At 33.3% G+C, this 21,205-nt stretch overlaps 1 protein-coding gene across 8 annotated transcripts in view; it reads left to right on the forward strand.

Moving 5' to 3' along the window:
- Positions 1-21,205, forward strand: part of RDX (radixin) — a 141,833-nt gene that overhangs the window by 96,407 nt on the left and 24,221 nt on the right. For all 8 annotated transcript variants that reach the window (XM_056794430.1, XM_056794431.1, XM_007494866.3 and 5 more), the window contains 5 exons: positions 29-159; positions 14,245-14,405; positions 15,348-15,440; positions 15,761-16,003; positions 17,332-17,492. In XM_056794430.1, the coding sequence (XP_056650408.1) occupies positions 29-159; positions 14,245-14,405; positions 15,348-15,440; positions 15,761-16,003; positions 17,332-17,492 (789 nt within the window). The remainder of the gene's footprint in view (positions 1-28; positions 160-14,244; positions 14,406-15,347; positions 15,441-15,760; positions 16,004-17,331; positions 17,493-21,205) is intronic.

Here is a 21,205-nt window from a genome sequence, read left to right on the forward strand (position 1 = left end):
TAATAAATTAGTTGCAATTCTTTTTAAGGGCACAACTAGAAAATGAAAAAAAGAAAAGGGAAATAGCAGAAAAAGAAAAAGAGAGAATAGAACGAGAAAAGGAAGAACTGATGGAACGTCTAAGACAAATTGAAGAACAGACAATGAAAGCTCAGAAAGGTGAGTTTCCTTGATAAAGGCTACAGTATGGTCAACTTAATAACATCTTTGTAGATCTTATCAGTTATTTTTTAAATGAATTTTGTTCATAATAGTGTCAATTTTGTAATTTTTTAAAAGTTAAAATCTATTCCAGGAAGAATCCATTTTCTCATCAAACTCAAGCTTAATGGGACATAATTACAATGCTATATTCAAACCAGTTTTTTTTCAGTCTAAAGAAAGAGGCATCTTATATTTCCAAATATATTTATATCAAGTAAATCCATGCACTTTATAAAGGAAACACCAGTGAAATTCCAAGTGTACATTCACATTTCTTGTGAAATTGCATGACATTGTCAAGTCCCTCATCTGTTGGGCATCAGGAGCAAGATTTGAATCATAATTTTCTTAACTCCAAGAATGGCTTTCCATATAAAGTGGTATGAGATTGTGAAATACAGAAAAGCCATTGCTCTGTTTTAGGATAGAAAATATCCATAGTAAGAGTTCCTTACAGTAATAAAAGTATAAGCCCAGACCTTTCCTCCTCTCCCTATAATCCTCCTAACCTACACTGACACTTTAATGAGTTCTATTTGCAAAAAAGCATTATAGAAGGCAAAAAATAAAACTATTGCAGAAAAAGATATGTTGCCATTTCTAAGCAGTGCTGCCTCAGATGATAAAATAATTGATTACATTTGTTTCTATAACTTGTTAAGATTTTTCAAAGCAATTTCCTGTGTGTTCTTTTATTCTTTACAACAAAACTCTAAGTTAGACAGAGAGGATATTATTTCCCTATTTTCCAGATTAGCAAACTGAGGTACTTGGAAGATAAATTTATGACTTGTCCAGAGTTAGTTACATGACTAGTTAAATGATAAAGGACTAGATTAAACTCAGTTCTAAGAATTTGCACTGTATGACATTGCTTCTGTGCCATTACTCTATTTTAATGTAATATAAAATGTTATTAATACAATTTATTTTTTAAAGACATGTTATTATAGTTTGGGGGTTTTGTGTTATCACTGTCATTTTTTGAGTGATTGATTCATTTTGTTATTTGATGAGTGAGAGATATACAGTAATCACTTCTGGATGTCCACAAGTTGTTAAGTGGCCTGTCTCGCAGTCTATAATCAGTGATGAACTTCACTGAGAACAAGTGAAAGGTTGGAAAATGTGTGATGGGAAGAGAAGAAAAGCTGATCATGTGACAGAGGATGAGGGATGAAAGATGGAGAGCTCCAATGCTCTCTCCTATCATCAGGATAATGGGAGAAAGTAGGAAAGGCCTCCAGCACATTGAATGGGCAATGGGTGTGGCACATTTATGACAAAACATGGACAAGGTTACACAGGATAAGCAGGCACATGGGAGTTGCAATTTTTATTCCAAACTGATTAGATTGTAGATCCATTTACATTTTTAATGACATGGTAGTTAACATTTCCATAGTACTTAAAGGTTTGCACAAGATTTGATATTGTTTCATTTCATGGCAACTATGTGTAATGAATGCTTTTATAAACCCTATTTTACAAATGCGGAAACTGATGCTGAGGGAGGAGTTAAGTGACTTGCCTAGGGTCACTAAACTAGTATGTATCTGAAGAAGATCTCAGATCATCCTGACTACTAGGCCATCATTCTATCTGTTCTGTCACTTAGTTGCTGACTATTAAGTGGTGTAAAGATATTTAAATATAGGCACATTTATTATTCATGACTTATTGTCAGAGGCAGATTGTAACATAGTGAAAAGGGTGATAGGCCTAAAGTCAGAGCAACCTTAGTTCAAATCCAGTCTCAGACACTTACCAGTTGTGTGACCTTGAGCAAGTCACTTAACCTATTTGCCTTAATTTCCTCAATTATAAAATGGGGATAATAATAGTATCTACCTCCTCTTACCATATACATGAGATAATGTGTATAAAAGCAATTTGTACAATGCCTGGTACCTAGGAATTGCTACATAAAAGCTGATTCCCTTCTTTCTTTTCTCCTTATACTAGAACAGTATCTTAATTAAATAGTTGATTAATAAACTAGATTTAAATAAATTCATGATAAAATGGAAAGGGGATTCATGAACAGATTAATTATAAGATATTTCAGATTCAACAGAATTTATTGTTGCTGTATCACTGAAGCAATGCTGTCACAGACTGACAAGACTTTGGAAGATCTGAGCTATATAGAGCTGGAAATAACATGGATATGCAATAATATAGAATTTTATCTTCATTAAAATAATTGTCTTACATAATTGAAGATATTTTAAGAAGTCAGTTTTTTCCATATTCCTCAAGCTATGAATTTAAGAAGCTAGCTCCTATAGTTGGGAGCACCTACATGATACAGTGGATAGAGTGCTAGGCCTGGAAACAGGAAGACTCATTTTCCTGAGCTCAAATCTGGCCTCAGACACTAGATAGTTGTGTGACTTTGGGAAAGTCATTTAACCCTGTTTGCCTCAATTTCTTCATCTGTAAAATGATTTGGGAAAGGAAATGGCAACCCAGTATCTTTGCCAAGAAAACCTCAAATGGGGTCGCAAAGAATTGGGCATGACAAACAACTGAACAGCAAGCTCCTTGAACACAGAGACTGTTTTGGTTTTGTCTTTGTATGCCCAGCCCCTAGTATGGTGCCTTGCACATATTAGGCAACATAATATGTTTGCTGAATTGGTAAGTTGGGGAGGGTTTAAAGTATAGTGAATGAACCAAGTGATATGAGGATTGTTTGAAAAAAATTGAAGATGTTATGGAGGAAATTTTCAGACAGGACAGGTTGCACTAGATGCTCTCAGAAGTTCATTACCTAAGAGAAATTGGCTCAACTGGCATGATAGTTGCCTTCTAGTATTTAGAGAACAATCATTTGACATAGGAATGAGATTTATCAGACTTATTTTTACCAAAACTAAGAGTAATGGGTGAAATTACAAAGGAGTAAATCTTGGCAGGAAGCTAGATGGGTCAGTGGATTGAGAGCCAGGCCCAGAGATTGGGAGGTTCTGAATTCAAATATGACCTCAGATACTTCCTAGCTGTGTGACCCTGGACAAGTCACTTAACCCCCATTGCCTAGCCCATACCACTCTTCTGCTTTAGAACCAATATACAGTATTGATTCCAAGACAGAAGGTAAGGGTTTAAAAAAAGTAAGTCTTGGCTTAAGGAAACAATTCCTATCAGCTGGAGAGGAGGTGTACTAGTGCATTTTATTTCACTGGAGATTTTCAAGCAATGAATATAAAAGATTCTGTTTTATTGTTACATATGGTAAAGTAAAAGAGCAAGATCAATAACTGAAAAAATTCCTAATGTTTTCACAAATTTTATAGTTCATCATGTATAGCTCCAGTTTAGGATAGGGATAGGACCTGTGTTTGTATTGGTATGGGAAACTTTCAAATGAAGAACTCCCTCCACCGATGCAGGTCAGCATCTTTTCTGCAACTTAGAGTCTTAGAGATTTTCCTAGATTCCTAAGAGATTAAATCACTTATTCAGAGCCCCACAGCCAGCTTATTTTAGAGACAGGACTTGAAATCCAGGTTTTCCTGGCATCAAGGCCACCTCTCTATTTATTATACCCCACTGCCTCTTAGTCCCAATTTAAAAAATAGGCTACATTATTTCTAATGGAAGACAACAATATCTAATATTTTTTATTCTTTATTCTATATAATTACACATAATTACATATAATATAATCACTAGCCAAGTGCTATATAGAGGATGGTGATAGTTCAGAGAACAGAATGTGGAATTTTCTTTCAAGTACTGCTATTATGTTAGAGAAGTACAAAAATGAATAAAATCCATAACATTGATATTGTTTTAAAATGATAAAGCCTTATTTAACCTTGACATTTTCTATTTCAAATAGATATAGTAGTTTTTATTAGAGGATTGCTGGTTACTAAAATCTTTCCATCTTGTTATTCATATAGGACGTATAATAAAAATAATAGTAATAAGTTATGTACAGAATACAGTCCCATAAAGAAAGCAAGAGAATATGTGGAAGATAGAACATCAAAAAGAATTTAGAGCCTTCTCAACAAGATAATTTTAAATCAGTCATCTTGAGAAGCAATATACTCAGTTTGTATTTTCTTTCACTTTTTACAATAAAGCCTTTATTTTATAAAGCTTTTAAACTTCATGATTGTCTTGTAATTTGTGTTAAGTGTTCAATAACCATAACGTCTACAATATCTGTGGCATATTCTGATCTTCAGTTGTTGAAATTTTATTTTATTTTTTGTATCAGTTTCTCTGTACTTAAAGTAATTGTCTCTCATTTAAATGAAAAAAAAAATCTATTTTTAAGAGAACTCCAAATCATATCACAGAACAATTTTTATCTTTTTTTGACCATATCTTATTATACATCAAGCTATATTTGGTTAGGTTAGTTTTTAAAGATATAAATAATATATGTTACCTGGATTGTTTAAACTTTGACACAACCATCAAGAAATATCAAGAAAAATCTCACCTTCAAAGAAGGCAAAAATGTAGGCATTAGTGGAAGTAAGAACAACAAAAGCATTTCTAATTTTAACAGGGACTTAGAGTAAATTCCTTAATCTTTTATTTCCTTAGTTTCTGAATGAACTAAACAGCTGAAAAGAGATTTTTTGAAATTATCTTTTGTAGTCTTGAAATAAGTGATACATTTGTTTTTACCATTATTTCACTCATCTATTGGTACCATAACACTATAAATCTTGGTTCCTTTTTTTACAATGATTATATATTCATCTAAAACATGGAATAATAACATATCTATATTTAGCAGTAATACCTATAATTTAGCTATTAAGTGTTAGCTGTTAGCTGTTTGAACAGAGAGACAAAGGATTAAATGATACGTACTTACTTTCCCTTTGTGTTAGTAACTTTAGCAAGTCAAATCAACAAATATTTATTAAGCACCTACACATTGTAGAGCACTTTTACATTTGGACAAACCTGAATTCCTGATCTCAAGGAGTTTACCCTCAGTAGGAGACTCATATATCTGTGCAAATGACTATAATATATAATATTGCTCGATAAGTGCATTATAGAATTTACAAAAGTGTTATATGAATCTAAAGTTCTTGGGGAAGGGAAGAAGTGACAGTTCTTGAATTGAGTTTTAAAGAGTGAGCAGAAGATTTTTAAAAATATAAGCAGGAAAGGTTTTCTAGAAATAAGGAACAGACTGAGCAAAGACAGTGACATGAGAATGCAGTGATATTTTTGTTGAGGAGAGTTAATCATTTTAGCTTCTATATAACATTTATGAAGATAATTGGTATGAGATAAATCTGGAAAAACGCATCATGTTCAATTCCAGAGAACCCTGAATGCCACACCAGCATTTGAATTTCAAACCAAAGTCAATAGGAAGCCACTGAAGATATTTACAGAGGAATGACATGACCAGAGCTATAAATAAGGAAGATTATTCTGGCAGCAGTATGAAGGTAGGAATACCTGTAAGGAGGATATTTCAACCAGTAGTCCAGGTGGATGAAAATTAGATCCTGAACTAAGGTTGTAGTAGTGCCATAAAAGTAGAAAAGAACATTTGTGATAGTTGTCTGGGAGGTATAAGACAAGAAATTGAATTTGAGAGATAAGGAAGGGTAAGGAAAGGGAAGAAGTCTTTATATAGCACCTGCTATATGTCAGGCACTATGCTAAGCTTTTTATAACAAATATTCCCTCATTTGATCCTCATAACAACTTTGGGAAGCAGTTGCTGTTGTTATCTTTATTTTAACTGAGAAAACTGAGACAGACAGAAGTGAACTGACTTGCCTGGGGTCACAGAGCAGTTAGTCTCTTAAGGCTTAGAATTTCTGATTTTCCATTGCACCACCTAGCTTGCTACTTAGGAAAAGAGAAATCAGTATAAAATCATATTTGGATTTGACAAGAATTCAGAGGTGTAGAATAACCCTTTTTTTATAGATTAGGTATTCTGAAAAATTCCCAAGTATATAGAGCTGGACATAATAAAGAATATTAATTAAAAATTTATTTAACACCATTATCTCACAAATGAAACTATTTTATAAAATCAGTTGTGAAGTTAATTTCCATGAAGGCAAGGACTCTTCTGTTTTTGTTTTTATATATTCAGCACATGACATTTTGTACATAGTAGATCATTGAGGGTATATAGTATATTCATATCTATATAATCATCAGATATACTGAGTATGAGAAATTCTGAGTAATTTTATTTTGAGTTAATATCTAAATTATTATTTCATAATTCTCAGTCTTTAGTATTATTAATATGGCTTTTCTTTTTTGCTGAGTGGCCTTTTTCTTTTTTTTTCCCCCTTAACTGTAGAAACATGTTTGTGTAGGGGGCAGCTAGGTGGCTCATTGGATGGAAAGCCTGGGTTCAGATGTGACTTCAGACCATGTGTGTGTGTGATCCCGGGCAGGTCACTTTTTCCCAGGTTTTTAGCCCTTACTGCTCTTATGCCTTGGAATTGATATTTAGTATTAGTTCAAAGACAAAAAGTAAAGTTTTTTTTTCCTTTAAGAAGTTAGTGTATAAAAATAGAGAGGGAAATAATAATTGCTGTTATTTACATGGCCACTTAAAGCCTCCCTTAAGCATTGCTAAATGCTTTACATATGTTTTTTAAGGCTCAGTGATTAATAAACGCTCACCTGGTTATACTCTCCCAGTTGCCATTTAATCTCTGTTCTCCTTCCCCCACTGTCCACTCCCTTATGCTCATCCCTGTCAACCTACATTCTCCTCCACATCCTCAGTTGGCCCACTTTTAAGCTATCCAGCCTTTCCACTGTGCTCTCTGGAATACCTGTTTTGTAGGAAGAAAACTTACTTTTGTCTTATTTTTTTTCCTTTTTTACTTCTTTCATCTACTGGTCCTTGGTGAGTTCTGACTCCTCAGGATGATAGTGTGTGCTTTTATTAAGGGTTTTCAGCATACATATTGATACTCCTTCAAACACTGTAATTCTCAATTCCTCAGTCTATCATTTCTCATTATTATTCCATCTTCCTACCTGAGCCACATATAGAGATGGTCATAGCTTTGTTTTCACCATCACCCACAAATATACAACTTCTTTGTTCATAAACACTGAAATTCCATTATCCAGTAATAGCCAGTTATTATTTCACTTCTCCGTCTACCTTATGATCTCACTGTTTTTCATCCTAACCATGATCTTCAATCCCTTGACTCCTCAGTGCTCTCAAAGGTGATCACACCACCACACTGGAGGCTATTATTTCTTCCCTTCCTGTCTTATCCCCTTGGTGAACCAATTCAATTCTCCATTGTCCTCTGGATTATTAGGTACAGATCTGGGAACTACATTTTATAAAGGGTTATGATTTCATAAAGAACTTTTTCCCCTATATATTCAATACGTTTTGTACCTAGCAATACTACTTCTGCCATCTCCTGCCTAGTCATTTATACCACAGCAAAATAAATATCTTAGTATGCTACTTTTTCTAGATAATGCTTGCTAGTATAATTGCCATTGATCTTAGTAGCTTTTATTAACTATAATTTCAAACATTTTCTAGCCTTTTAAGTGAAATGATATCTATTTCTCATATGATTGCTTCCTTTTACCATACTTTTAAGCCATCTATGTTTTAAAAACCTTCCTTAGTAATGATGTAACTTGGTTGAGAAGAGTAAAATCTTAGGGGAAGAAATGTGCAAGATTACTTAGTCAAACAACATTTTACAGATTTGGGAACCAAGTGTCATGTAAGAGAAGAAAATAAATATTAAATATCTATCCACTCTTGTCTTTTGCCCTTTGTGGCAGATAATTTAGGAGAATTTGGATTTCAATTATTTTATTAAGTTACTGTTTTCCTGAGGCAAATAACTAAATAGTTGTTTTGAGGACAGATTTAACAGTTTATAAAATTAGACTATATATTGTTTATGTAGTCATCAGTGATGACTTATAGATTCAATACAATACAGTAAAGTACTATAAACTCAGCTATTAAAATGTTTTGGAACACCAACTTTATACAGAATGTTTTATTGTATTTTATGAGAATATGAGGAACTAGTCATAAACCTTGAATTTTAAGTGACGAATGCATATAAAAAAAAACAAAGAAAGCTCTTGGGAAATTATATGGATGATTCCTAACTTAAACAGTTTAATGAACTTATAACCACACAGTAATTTTATCCTCCAAAAAGGTAAATGAAACAACAAAAGGAGTTTGTAGTTTGGATCTGATTCTCACCAACAAACTGTCTGCTGATATGGAAATGATAGGAAGCTTGGGGTAGGTGACCGCTATCGCTTAGAATTCAATATAGAGTAGAGGAATACCAGACATAGTCTAACACACATTCTAGATTTTTAGAGGGAAGATTTCAGCAGGTTCAGAGGAAAGATATATAATATCTCATGTAGTAAAATTCTATAAGGAGAGTCATCCCAGAAGGAATGGGAAGCTCTCAGGAACTGAAGAAACAAAAGTAATAATTCTATTCATGAGGAAAAATGGGAGTTCTGTTAAGAGACCACTTTAGATACAAAGAGAACTCACGAACAAACAAAATTTTAAGAGATATATACTGAAGATGAAAGCAAGGATAGTTAACAAGAGGATGAATATAAAAGTATTGTACAACTCTGTAAGGGAATGCTAAAGTTCAGAGTTATATGGACCACTTGTTATTCATATATAATATCCCATCTCCTACCTCTGTGCCTCTGTACAGGCTTTTCTAAATGCTTGGAATCTCCTTATTGCCTTAAGAGTTCTTCAAAATTCATTTTAGATAGTTCCTCCTACATAGTCTTTCTTGAGTACTCCATCTGCTATTTCTCTTCCTCTCTGATTATTTTCAATCTTTTTGCATTTCCTTATAGGTGTATATGTTGTTCCTTCTGATAAAATCTACACTATCCTTCTAGTCACCCAGATTTGCAACTTTGGTACTGGTATTATCCTCGACTCTTCACTTTCTGTCACCCTATAAACTAAAATCCTGGCCAGATTTCATCACTACCTCCATGAGATGTCTCACATCCATCTCTTTCTTTCTATTCACATTATCATAACTCTTGTTCAGATCACCATTATCTCCTGCATAGACACTGTAATTTATGGCCAGTCTCATAATTTTCCATCTTATACTCTCATGAGAGTAGCCTAGGGAACTTTTTGATGGGGTTTCTTCTGCTATGTTTTCTTATGGGAGCTTTTTAGCTCCCATAGGCTCAGTATTCATCTCTATGCAAGTGACTCAGATTTGCATATCTAGCTTAAATCTTGTTTTTGAGCATTAAGTAACATTTTGCCAACTCCTTGATGGACATCTTCACTTAGATGTCTGATAGCTGCCTAAATTTTACTATTTTCAAAATGGAACTTATTTTCTCTAAAAAAAAAACATTTCCTTTCCTAACTTCCTTAATGCTGTCAAGAGCACCACTATTTTTTTTTATCACTCAAGTTTGTAGTTTTCTAGTCATTCTTGACTTTTCCTCTCCTCAATTCCCCTTATCCAATCAATTGCCAAATCTTGTTGCAACTTATTTTACATCCATCCATTTCTCTGTTTAGATAGTTGTAATCCTAGTTAGGGACCTTTTTGTCTTTAACCTTAACTGTTACCCCCTAATTGACCTTCAAGTCTCAAGTATTTGTACTTTCCAGTCTCATGAGGAGAGTGTGTATTCTTTCTCACTGAAAATTTTCAAACAGAGGTTATCAATCAGATATAATATAGCATGATTCTTTTTTTCCCCAATATTTGTACTGCCACATCCCATCTAACTAAAATTTTATAATTCATCAGTCTACATTGATTTGTATCAGTCATGATCTAGAAATATGAAAGGGAATGAAAGGAATTATCACTGAAATTTTACCTTATATAGAAAAATTTATTTGGGTAAGGTATAATGCATTTTCTCTAAAATGCAGATAATTCTTGTTTTTTTAAAAACTCTTAACCTTCTGCCTTAGTATCAGTTCTAAGACAGAAGACTACTAAGGACTAGGCAATTGAGAATAAGTGACTTGAGTAGGGTCACACAACTAGAAAATGTCAGAATCTAGATTTGAACTCAGGTCCTCCCAACTCCAAGCTTGGTTCTCTATCCACCGTTCTACCTTGCTGCCCCACAATTCCGAATTAATAAATACTTGGATTCATGGAACAGTTCAAATTGTAGGTAAAGTTGTAATACTTATAAAACCCTTCACAATATGGCCTCAATTTAACTTTTTAACTTTAATATATATTACTTTTCTTATGATCTGTAGTATAACCAAATTGGAGTTTATACAGTATTTTTTCTTAGGGTGATAGAAGCATTGGAGTTTATTAAATAGGGAGAATAACGTGATCAGAAATTCACCATATATCTTTTGGGAAACTATTCTCAATGGTTGAGCAAGTAGTAATAAGGATCTCAGATAAGGTAGTAGCAATGAGAAGAGAGTAGAGAGATGCTAAGAGAAGTTGCATAGATGGAAATTATAATAAATGCCATATAGGTTGCAACTTGGCATATATTGTCTCTCAATCAAATAATAGGTCTTGGGAATTAAAAGTTAAAGATATCTCTAAGGTTGTGAACAAAGGAGTATAAATAATTATGACAAACAGCAGGGTCAGAAGACAAGATAGAAGGGAAATGTCAAAAGTTTTATTTTAGACACATTTCATTTGAGGGTTTATAGAGCATTTAGTATATTTCCTGGACAATCACTGGGGATGTTGGTTTGGAGTATGGATTGGGGATCACCTGCATAGAGAGAGGGTCACATGTATTAGTTGAAGTGGTTGGAGTGAATGAACTTTTAAAATTAATTTATTTTTATTTAAAACCCTTCCATCTTAGAATCAATACTGGGTATTGGTTCTAAGGCAGAAGAATGGTAAGGACTAGGCAATGGGGATTAAGTGACTTGCCCAGGATTGCATAGGTAGGAAGTTTCTGAGGCTAAATTTGAATCCAAGACCTCCTGTCTCTGGGCCTGGCTCTCATTCCACTTAGCCAGCCAGCTGCCCCTGAATGAGATTTTTTAAACGAAGAGTATATACATAGAAAAAAATATGACAAAAGACAGGCTCTTCAAGAATACCTCCTTTATCTCAGGGATCAAGAAGATGAGGATCCAGTAAAAGAGACAGAGGAATAATGATTAGAGAAGTATCAGAAAAATTTCTAAAGTCAGGGGAAGAGAAAACATCTAGTAGGAAGGAGTACACAGTGGGATCAAATACATCAAGAAGGTTAAGGAATACTTTTACTATCTCTTCTATAGTAGATCAAGGAAAGTTTCAGAGATGATTTCCAAGTTAGAATTTAAAGCATGAATAGGAATTAAATAGGTAATGAGGGGGGGAAAGAGAAATTCTCATGCACACAAAACAATCAAAGCAAGAAAATGCAGTATGTATTGAGACAAGTCCAATTTGGCTTGGAATGTCAAAGGAAGCAATATGAGATAAAACCAGAAAGGTATGTAGGTGTCATACTGTGGGGAACCTTGAACAGGTTAGGGAGTTTGATTTTTACCTAAGAAAAAAATATGCCCTGATACTTTGACCAAGTAGGGTGTGGGAAGAAAAGTAACTAGATAAATTATGTGCAAGAGATACATGAAAGATAGATCAAAAGGGAGAGAGTATTCCTTTGGCTAGATCTTTTAGGAAATCATGTTGGTAACTCTAGAGGATGGATTAGAGAAGGTGGGGTGACAAATTAGGAGATTGTTATGATATTCTGTGCCGGAGATGATGGTGACCTGAACAAGACCTGTGATAATGTGAATAGAAAGAAAGAAATGGATGTGAGACATCTTGTGGAGGTAATAATGAGATTTGACCAGGATTTTAGTTTGTAGGGTGACAGAAAGTGAAGAATCAAGGATAATACCAGTACCAAAGTTGCAAATCTGGGTGACTAGAAGGATATCTTAGCCATTGACAAACATCAAGAAGCTCACATGAAGATGGGCTTTTTTGGGGGGAAAGATGAGTTCCATTTTGGACCTGTGGAGTCTGAGATGCTTCTAGTTTTAAATAAATAATTGGGAGTTGGGAATGTAAGACTGAAACTCAGAAGAGAATAGAACAGAATTTATAGATCTGTCAATGAAGCAGAGAAGATCATTAAAACTATGTGACTAATGAAGTCATCCACCAGTGGAGAATTTATTAAGTCCTTAACTATGTGTCAGGAACTCTGGATGTAATCCCAAAGACAACCTCGAAACCCTAAATCACAGGGAACTCAGATTTTAATTGGGAAGACAAGCACAAACTAAAATGTGTTTATTAAATTTAAAACATACACAAAGTAGTCATGTACAAGTGGTTTGGGAGAAAGGCACATTATTATATCAGATATGTCAGATGTAAGAATCCAGGATAATACTGAGGTCACAAAAATGGGAGATTGGAAGAATTATGAGCCAGAATATAGGGGTTTGGTTTTATATATATATTGTTAAAAATATTTCTGGGAAATCCAGTTTGAAATGTCCCATAGGAGGTTAGTTGTTGATGTGGGTCCTGAAGTACAAGGGAGAGTGTGGGACTAGAAATATAGATCTGAGATTCATAGGTATTTAGAAATGATAGGTGCTGATTATTTTACCAAGAAAATGTAGATGGAGAACCTAAAAGAGCCCCAAACCAAATATTGAGAAACACCCACTATTAGGATTCACATTATGGCTTATGAGGTAGCAAAGAAAATGGAAAACAGTCATATACGTGGGAGGTAGACTAGATGAGATGTGTCATGCAAACATAGAGAAAAGAGAGCATCTAGGAGAAGATGGTTAATAGTTTCAAGTGCAACAGATAGATCAAGAAGGTTCAGGATTGAGAAAAGAGCATCACCTGTAGCCAGCAATTAAGAGATCATTGAACAGTGGATAGAGCTCCAGGCCTGGAGTCAGGAGGAACTGAGTTCAAATCTGTATTCAGATCCTTCCTAGCTGGGTTACCCTAGTCAAGTCACTAGCCTTTACTGCTCTTCTATCTTAGAATTAATACTAAGACAGAAGGTAAGGGTTTTGTTTTTTTTTTGTTGTTTTGTTTTGTTTTTTAAATGAGAGAGATGATTGGTACCATTGGGAGAGCCCTTTCATTTGAGTAATGAATTTAGAAGCCACTTTGCAAAGGGTTTAGTAGAGGAAATGGAGGCAGTGAATGTAGTCTTTTTTCCCCCCAAGGAGTTCAAAAGAGGAGAAATTTATAACAATAGATTGAGGAGATGATAGTATCTAGCAAAGGTGTTTTTGGAAGGGGGAAACATGAACATCTTTGAAGGCAGTATAGAAGGATTTGAGAAAAAGAGGGTGATTGAGGTTGCAATCTGCTGGAGGAGGCAGGAAGAGAAGGAATCAAGTATACAATGGCTACCTTTTTGTTAGAGATTGGGGAGGGAAGAGAAGAGAATGGATGATGAGATTGAGGTTGTTTAAGTGGAAGAGAAGGAGCTCACCTCAAATGGTGTTGGAGTATGGAGAATAGAAGAGGGTCTAGGATAGAGCTTTGAGGTAAACCAACAGTTTAAGAGCATATCCTAGAAGAATGAAATAGAAAGAGATTGAGTAGCAGCAACCAAATAGGTAGGAAGAATGCTTGTGTCTCAGAATACAAAGACCCAAACAAAATAGTTCCAGTTTTCAAAGTGTTAACACTGTATAGGAAGTTTATGTAAGCTAGGGAATTTTAATTTCAAAAGGGACTCTAAATGGACACTTTGGTTATTATGAACTAATAGAATTATACAGCTCCTTGATATGAAGGAGGTATTTTTGAAGGGCCTGTCTTTTTAAATATTTTTCTCTAACACTCCTTTTTAAAAAAATCTCATTCAATCCTACCATTTTAACAAATACAGATGATTTTCTATGCAGGGGACCTTCCTCACATTCAAGGAGAATCATTGTCTTGGTGATCTCTTTTGATAAATCTAGTGATCTATAATCCAGGTTACAGTTTGGGATTTTTCACTAAACTAGGTAGAATGATTTATACTCTACTTACTTTGCTAACATTTACTTGACAGAACTTGAAGAACAGACTAGAAGAGCCCTAGAATTGGACCAGGAACGAAAGCGAGCAAAAGAAGAGGCAGAACGGCTGGAGAAGGAGCGTCGAGCTGCAGAGGAAGCCAAGGCTGCTCTAGCTAAGCAGGCAGCTGACCAGATGAAAAATCAAGAACAGCTAGTGAGAAAATTGATATTTGTTTACTTTATTAAGTAAAGTAAAATGTTTTTAGTATTACTAAGTTGGAAAGTACTAGGAAAGAAACAAAAACATATAACTCTACCACTTAGCTTCCTTACTTTCAGTTATCCCCATGTAAAATAAGGAAAGGGAAGCTAGTTGACTTAACTGATAGAGGCCTGGCTTGGAGTCAGGAGAACTGATCTTCCTGATTTCAAATCTGGCTCAGACACTAGCTGTGGGACCCTGGGCAAATCACTTAACTCCTTTTTTCTTAGTTCCTTATCTATAAAATGAGCTGGGGAAGGAAATGGCAAATCACTCCATTATTTTTGTTCTCAAATAAGGTTAGGAAGATTCAGACATGACTGAACAACAACAAAATGGTGATAAAAGGGTGCATTTAAGATTAACTCAATAGTAAAAACATTAGGGAAAAATCTTAATTCTGACTAAATTAAATTTTTGTGAGATTATTTATTACTCTTAGTTTTTCTTCTGGGGAGCCCAAGGGCTTTCAAAACTTACTATATTTGTCCTTCACCATGCAATTTAATTGTTTATTTTGTGAAACATGCTTCTAAAATTTACTTTTGATATTTCCATTTGTATAACAGAGTAAAAGCAGATAACACGTGGACTAATTCACCCAAGTTCATTGTAAAGATTTGTGAGACATTTTAAAATGATGATATATGTCAGAATAATAATAGATCATGTTTACCTAGTACTTTTTCTTTTACAAATCATTTTGCTCAACATTCTGATCTCAGGAAATATTCATTTCTTATTTTGAATGATGGAAAAATATCAAGATAAAGTTTGCCTAAGTAGTTTATTTATAATATGTGAAAGGTTGTGTTGATCCTATAGTTAATAAAATGATTGAACATACATTGTTAGGGTATTTTTAGTGTTGTTTAATTATGAACTTTATTTTAGGCAGCGGAACTTGCTGAATTCACTGCCAAGATAGCACTTTTAGAAGAAGCCAAGAAGAAAAAAGAAGAGGAAGCTTCAGAATGGCAACACAAAGTAATAAAAAAATTTTTTTATTACATGTTCCAATGTTACATGACAAAGTAATAAAAATACATCTGAATTTAGTAATCCCATAACTTCTATGGAAAAATAAATTGTTACTAGAAGCAATTTCCCTTTATTCATTAATATTGTTTCTATTTTAGCTGCTTGAATTTCGTTTGTAATTTTTACAATTAAACTGATTTACAAAAATAATATAGCTCTATTAAACCTATTAGTACTATTTGTCATACCCTTTGGATGGAATTTTGCACTAAATATATTATGTTTCATGAGGCTCAGGGATATTTATACTTGTCTCTAATGTTCAGGCTTTTGCAGCCCAAGAAGATTTGGAAAAGACCAAAGAAGAATTGAAAACTGTAATGTCTGCCCCTCCTCCACCTCCTCCACCACCAGTCATTCCTCCAACAGAGAATGAACATGATGAACATGATGAGAATAATGCTGAAGCTAGTGCTGAACTGTCTAATGATGGTGTTTTGAACCATAGAAGTGAGGAAGAGCGTGTTACAGAAACACAGAAAAACGAACGTGTGAAGAAACAATTACAGGTATCAAATTAATATGTTAAAATTAGAGCTAAAGTTTATATGTATGTCATTTATTTTCTTAAGATTGACATTTTCAGAAATAAATTTGTAAGCTTTTTGCCTATTCTTTTTAACACTGGCTAGCATTCTGATTACTTACCTATTACTTGATCCTATACTGGCAAATTTAATGTAAAGATTTAGGATTAATTTATATATGTGTATACCAATGTAACAGATCAGTAGCACTTTTTAACCTAGTAGTCACTAGGGAATAAATATTGCTTACTCTTTTAAAAGTTTGACAATATATAAATAAGCTTTGTTTTAAAATTATTTTATTTAGCTTTCATTTCAGATAGTAACAGAATAATTGTGAAACTAATGTGAGGACCTTCTAGTATAATTACTTTAAAAATATTATATGATCTCAAAGCCTTTTGAATCAGTTTTTTTAAATTAAAAGGAATGACAATTCTGTTTCTCTTTACATTTTAGAACAGATAGATTAAATACATTCCATAGGAGGTGTCAGCTAGATGCTAGGACGATATCCAGGTATAAATTAGATGAGATCCCAGCCGTCATAGAGTTTCCATTTTAATAGGGAGATGTAACAATAACTAGGATCAAAATTGAAAATTTGACTATTGCTTGTCCATTGTGCTTCTTTAAACTCTGCTTTTAGTTAATTTATTTGTTTTCTGAATTTTTTAATATGGAAGAGAGATTAAAGCATCTGTAAAAGAATCAAATGCAATTAGTGAAAAAGGATTATTTAAATAGTAATCACTTCAAAAGTCTCCATAGGTAAAACAAAAATCTACTTTAGTAAAAATGTTTTTCTCCTGCAGATGTGACATGTCAAAATAGCATTGGTCCATAATCATTACAATGAGGAACAAAATGGAAAACTTTTTAAAAAAAAGATTTAGGATGTAAATGAAAAGAACAGGAAAATTTAGACTTATATACAACCCTATCTTATTATTACCTGAGGAGGTTGAGAAAACCTGAGTCACTTCATCTCTTTATTTAAGTGACTTTTCATATTTCATTGAACATTTGCCATTTAGGTCAGACTCAAAATGTAGATTGTAGAAGGGGCTATTATCCTGCCACAAATCATTTATAAAATCATTTTTTCCCCTCACCCAAGGGTCTGCATGATAATGGAAAGAGAATATGCAAACTAGTGCAGCAATTTATGTTAACAATACTTAACTGTAAACTTTTCTTTCAGGTGAAAAGCCAAGGATTTTGACATATAGTTTTAAGATAGCAAAAATAAGTAGTAAGTTTTGTTAATACATTTTTAAAAGTAAATATGCATCTCTTTTTTAATATAGGCATTAAGTTCAGAATTAGCCCAAGCCAGAGATGAAACAAAGAAAACACAAAATGATGTACTTCATGCTGAAAATGTTAAAGCAGGCCGTGATAAGTACAAGACTCTGCGGCAGATTCGACAAGGCAATACAAAACAACGTATTGATGAATTTGAAGCAATGTGAGAGCTGTTATTTTTGCATATATATTCTTCATAAGTTGAACCACCAACAGAGAAAAGCAGGCCTTTGCATATTTGATGGATTGCATCCCACCTTGCCAAAGCACTTATACCAGTTTGACTGCGATGGTTAAAAAGACAAATTTAAGGGAAGCTATTCAACATTAAGGCAGTATGACATTATGCTTGGTATTTGTTTTCTTTTCTCTTTTTGTCTGAGGAATGAGGAAGCATGTTCCATCACCTGTCATATTTTTCATTTTTGTTGTTTTTCCATTTGAAAATTAACACTAACAAGAATGACTGACAAATGTTTATGTCTAATCCCAGCACTTTGAGAATTAAAAAGATTCTGGCAGTGGGGATTCATCAGTGTTTAGATAAGGCAGTCCATTTTTTTCCTTTCCCTTTCCCTTTATTCTTTGATATATTTTAGCATTCCTTCACTCATTCAATCTTCCACCTACCTATACTTTTCCTTTGATGCTCATTATACTTTTTGCCACATACATGTCCAGAGTTATGCCTTTATACAAATAATTGACCTCAGTTTTTTTTTTTTATGAATGAGAGTAGGTGGCCCAATATATAAAGAATGCAAATGAATCATATAAAAGACCATATCTGAGTGGTGTGGTATGTAGCTGTTTATTTTCTAAACAATTCAAGTTTATCCTCATCACTAGACATTAGATATATCTTATTTTTTATTAAGTTCTTCCTATACAAATTGTTTGGTTTTCATATCCTGTTATCTTTTGATGGTTTTCTTTGCCTACTAGTTCACAAAGGTCTAGATAGCAGGTGGTAGATCTAAAAGAGAACTTATAGATGGAAAACTACCTACAAAATAAATGGACTACTGAAAGGCTTGAATAATATTGCTCTTTAGATATGCCTTACTTAAAAAAAAAAGATATATTTTTACTGATAATTTATTTAAACTGACAAAAACCTGGACCTGTCTGGCAAGAGAGCATATGAAAACATCAGTCCCAAAGCAGGGGGAAGTAGTATACTACCTCACCACTATTACATGATTACTGGTCTTTCAAAAATCATATAAAGTTGACTATGGATGCTATATGTTTAATAATTCAGAGTGATTTCTTTTAGATCAAAAAGGAGGCTTCCTCAGAAAAAGATTTCCTTTTTCTTCAGGAGATTTTGTATTGTTCCTTGTTTAACTGCCTTTTTGTTGAGTCAAATTGTAAAAGTTTTTGATTTGTATTACAATTGTAAGCTCTTACTGGTATACTCTTTTTGGAGGGGTGTCACATGTTTGTGAGGGAGGGAGAGCAAGAGAGAGAGAGAGTGAGAGTGAATGAATGAATGAATCAATCAATCAATCAGTGGAGGGGAAATGCTGCCCTTGTTTTAAATTAAGAAAATTTATAGCTTAATTTCTTGGCACAATTATTTCATAATCATTTAGGCATACTTAGTAGCTGAATCATTACGTTTGTTTTTCTAAGTTTGTTAATGAGAAGACAACAGCAATTCAACTGTTAATCATGTTTTAGTGTGTTATGCATCCAGTTTATATTAATTTTAATTATGTCCTACTGAAGTAATCTTAAAAACTAGCATGGCCTAAATTGTTTTTCTTCATTGTAAAGTGCCCATATTTGGAGTAAAGGAGGGAAAGAAGCCTTATTTTCTCTGAGGGTGGTTCAGCTACCTTCCGTTTGGTATTATGCACTCAAGCTTACATTTATCTATTAATATTGCCATTTTATTAACCATTTCTCCAAGCACAGTAAGTTCAAAGTATACATGAATAGTTCTCTTGTGCTTTCTTTTCTTTTTTTATTTATGCTCTTTTAAAAGGATTAATTTGAGCAGACATCATGATAAGCAGAAGTTGTATTTAATATGTTTTAGCTTTGTGAGATTAAAGATAGCTGGTTAACTTTGAGATGACTAGTATGCAAAAATGTGGTTGGTGCACATGCTTAAAAAGCTTTTGCTTTCTGGAAGAGAGCGTTCCTTTAGTGCAGCAGTAATACTTCAAAGGAACATTGATAGATCCTAAGTTTGGTGCACTGAGCATGAGCATTCATTCCAATTTTCCAAAGTTTTGCCATAGTAGTAAAATAGTATATCTCCAATGGATTCTTGTTTTTTTTTCTCCCCTTGAAATAAATGCATCAACATTGATTTGTTAGCTTGATATCAATGTTAAAAAATTACTGGTTATAGTTACTTTTCATAATCTATAATATATAGATTTGAACTGGTTATAATTGCTGTTCACAATCTATAATATTTAGATTTCAATTAAAATGGATGGATATGATCCATTTATGAAACTTATGTTAAATTTTCTAAAACAGGAACAACTATTTGTAATTTGGGTTTTCATAATGATCAAAGCAGTGCAGCTTCTCAATCACCATTGAGAGCACATGCTCATGCAGCCATGTTAAGAATATATTAATAATTATTTCATAAAATAAGCTTACATTATGCTTTTTGCCCTTAGTGAGAGCTTAGCATCATGATTTTGTGTTGTTCAATTAAACTACAATTACATCTACTATTTTGGATAACATTCATTGGTTAACAATAAAGAGATTAAAGTTCATGCCTTCAAGGTCCACTGTTGTTATTTATTACTGAAATCACATCTCTTTTTTTTGTTTTTGGTTCGGAAGTGAGGCCATTGGCTGCTGATTTCTAGTTCTCAATAGAAGAATTATCAGAGTAAATTGGCTCTTTTGAAAACTAACAATAATTTGGCTGTATAAGTATTTCCAGCCACTGCTTTCATTGTACAATGTTTAGTCCCTCTTTGTGGGGGGCTCAGTTTCATTGCCATTGACTCATTTCATTATTAAAGTACGAAAATATTTTTTACTGTATATCTTTAATTGCCTTTTATAGAAGTATATAGCTTTATTTTAAATTATCATTGCATTTATGAGTTAGGCTTAAAACCCAAACCTAATGACTGATGCTTTTCTTTTTTTTCTTACTAGTCTGGGACACATTATTTCTTAATAAATAAACTGAATTTTAGCATACCCTGAGAATTATTGTATTAGCCAAGATAGTCTTTCAATTTATAGTAGGATATAATTTCATTTTATTTATTTTTTCTGTGGTGTATCAGCACAGATCACTTAAATTTGTATAGGAATAGGATTTTTGTTTTATATTCAGTCATTGAAGAGTGTTTTTCTTATTTAAGAATTGGAAGTACTTTTCATGGTTATTAGTCTCAATATTGTCTTGCTTCCAACTATTATTAGAAAAATATTTTATTTTCTTCTATGATAGAAATAAAAATTTTAATCCCCATTTCACTTCTAAGACAAGTCCCCTGCTCTGTCTACCAAACTTTAATTACTTTGTTGATTCCAAATTTGTTAGAAATAAAAATAAGGTAAGTTGATAAAGAATTTCTTTCATTCCCAAAGTTTTTCATATGCAGGATAAAATTAAAGAATTTAAAAAAGATCAACAGGTAAGCAATTGAAATGATCTCTTGCTTACTGCCTTTGGCATGCATTTCCTGGTCCTTATTAGTAGATCAAAGCCAATGGTGTATAAAGTTGAGTCTAAATGGGCAGCGCATGAGATGAGTTTTGAGTTTGTTCTACTTTCTTGACTTCTGCTTGATAAACAAGTGTGCTCATCAAGTATGCTTAGGTACTTTGAAAGACTCATGAACTGATTAGTGTGAATATTTCTTTACTGAAAAATTAATC

This window comes from Monodelphis domestica, chromosome 4 (assembly GCF_027887165.1).
Source record: "Monodelphis domestica isolate mMonDom1 chromosome 4, mMonDom1.pri, whole genome shotgun sequence".
In the NCBI taxonomy this organism is placed as follows: domain Eukaryota; kingdom Metazoa; phylum Chordata; class Mammalia; order Didelphimorphia; family Didelphidae; genus Monodelphis; species Monodelphis domestica.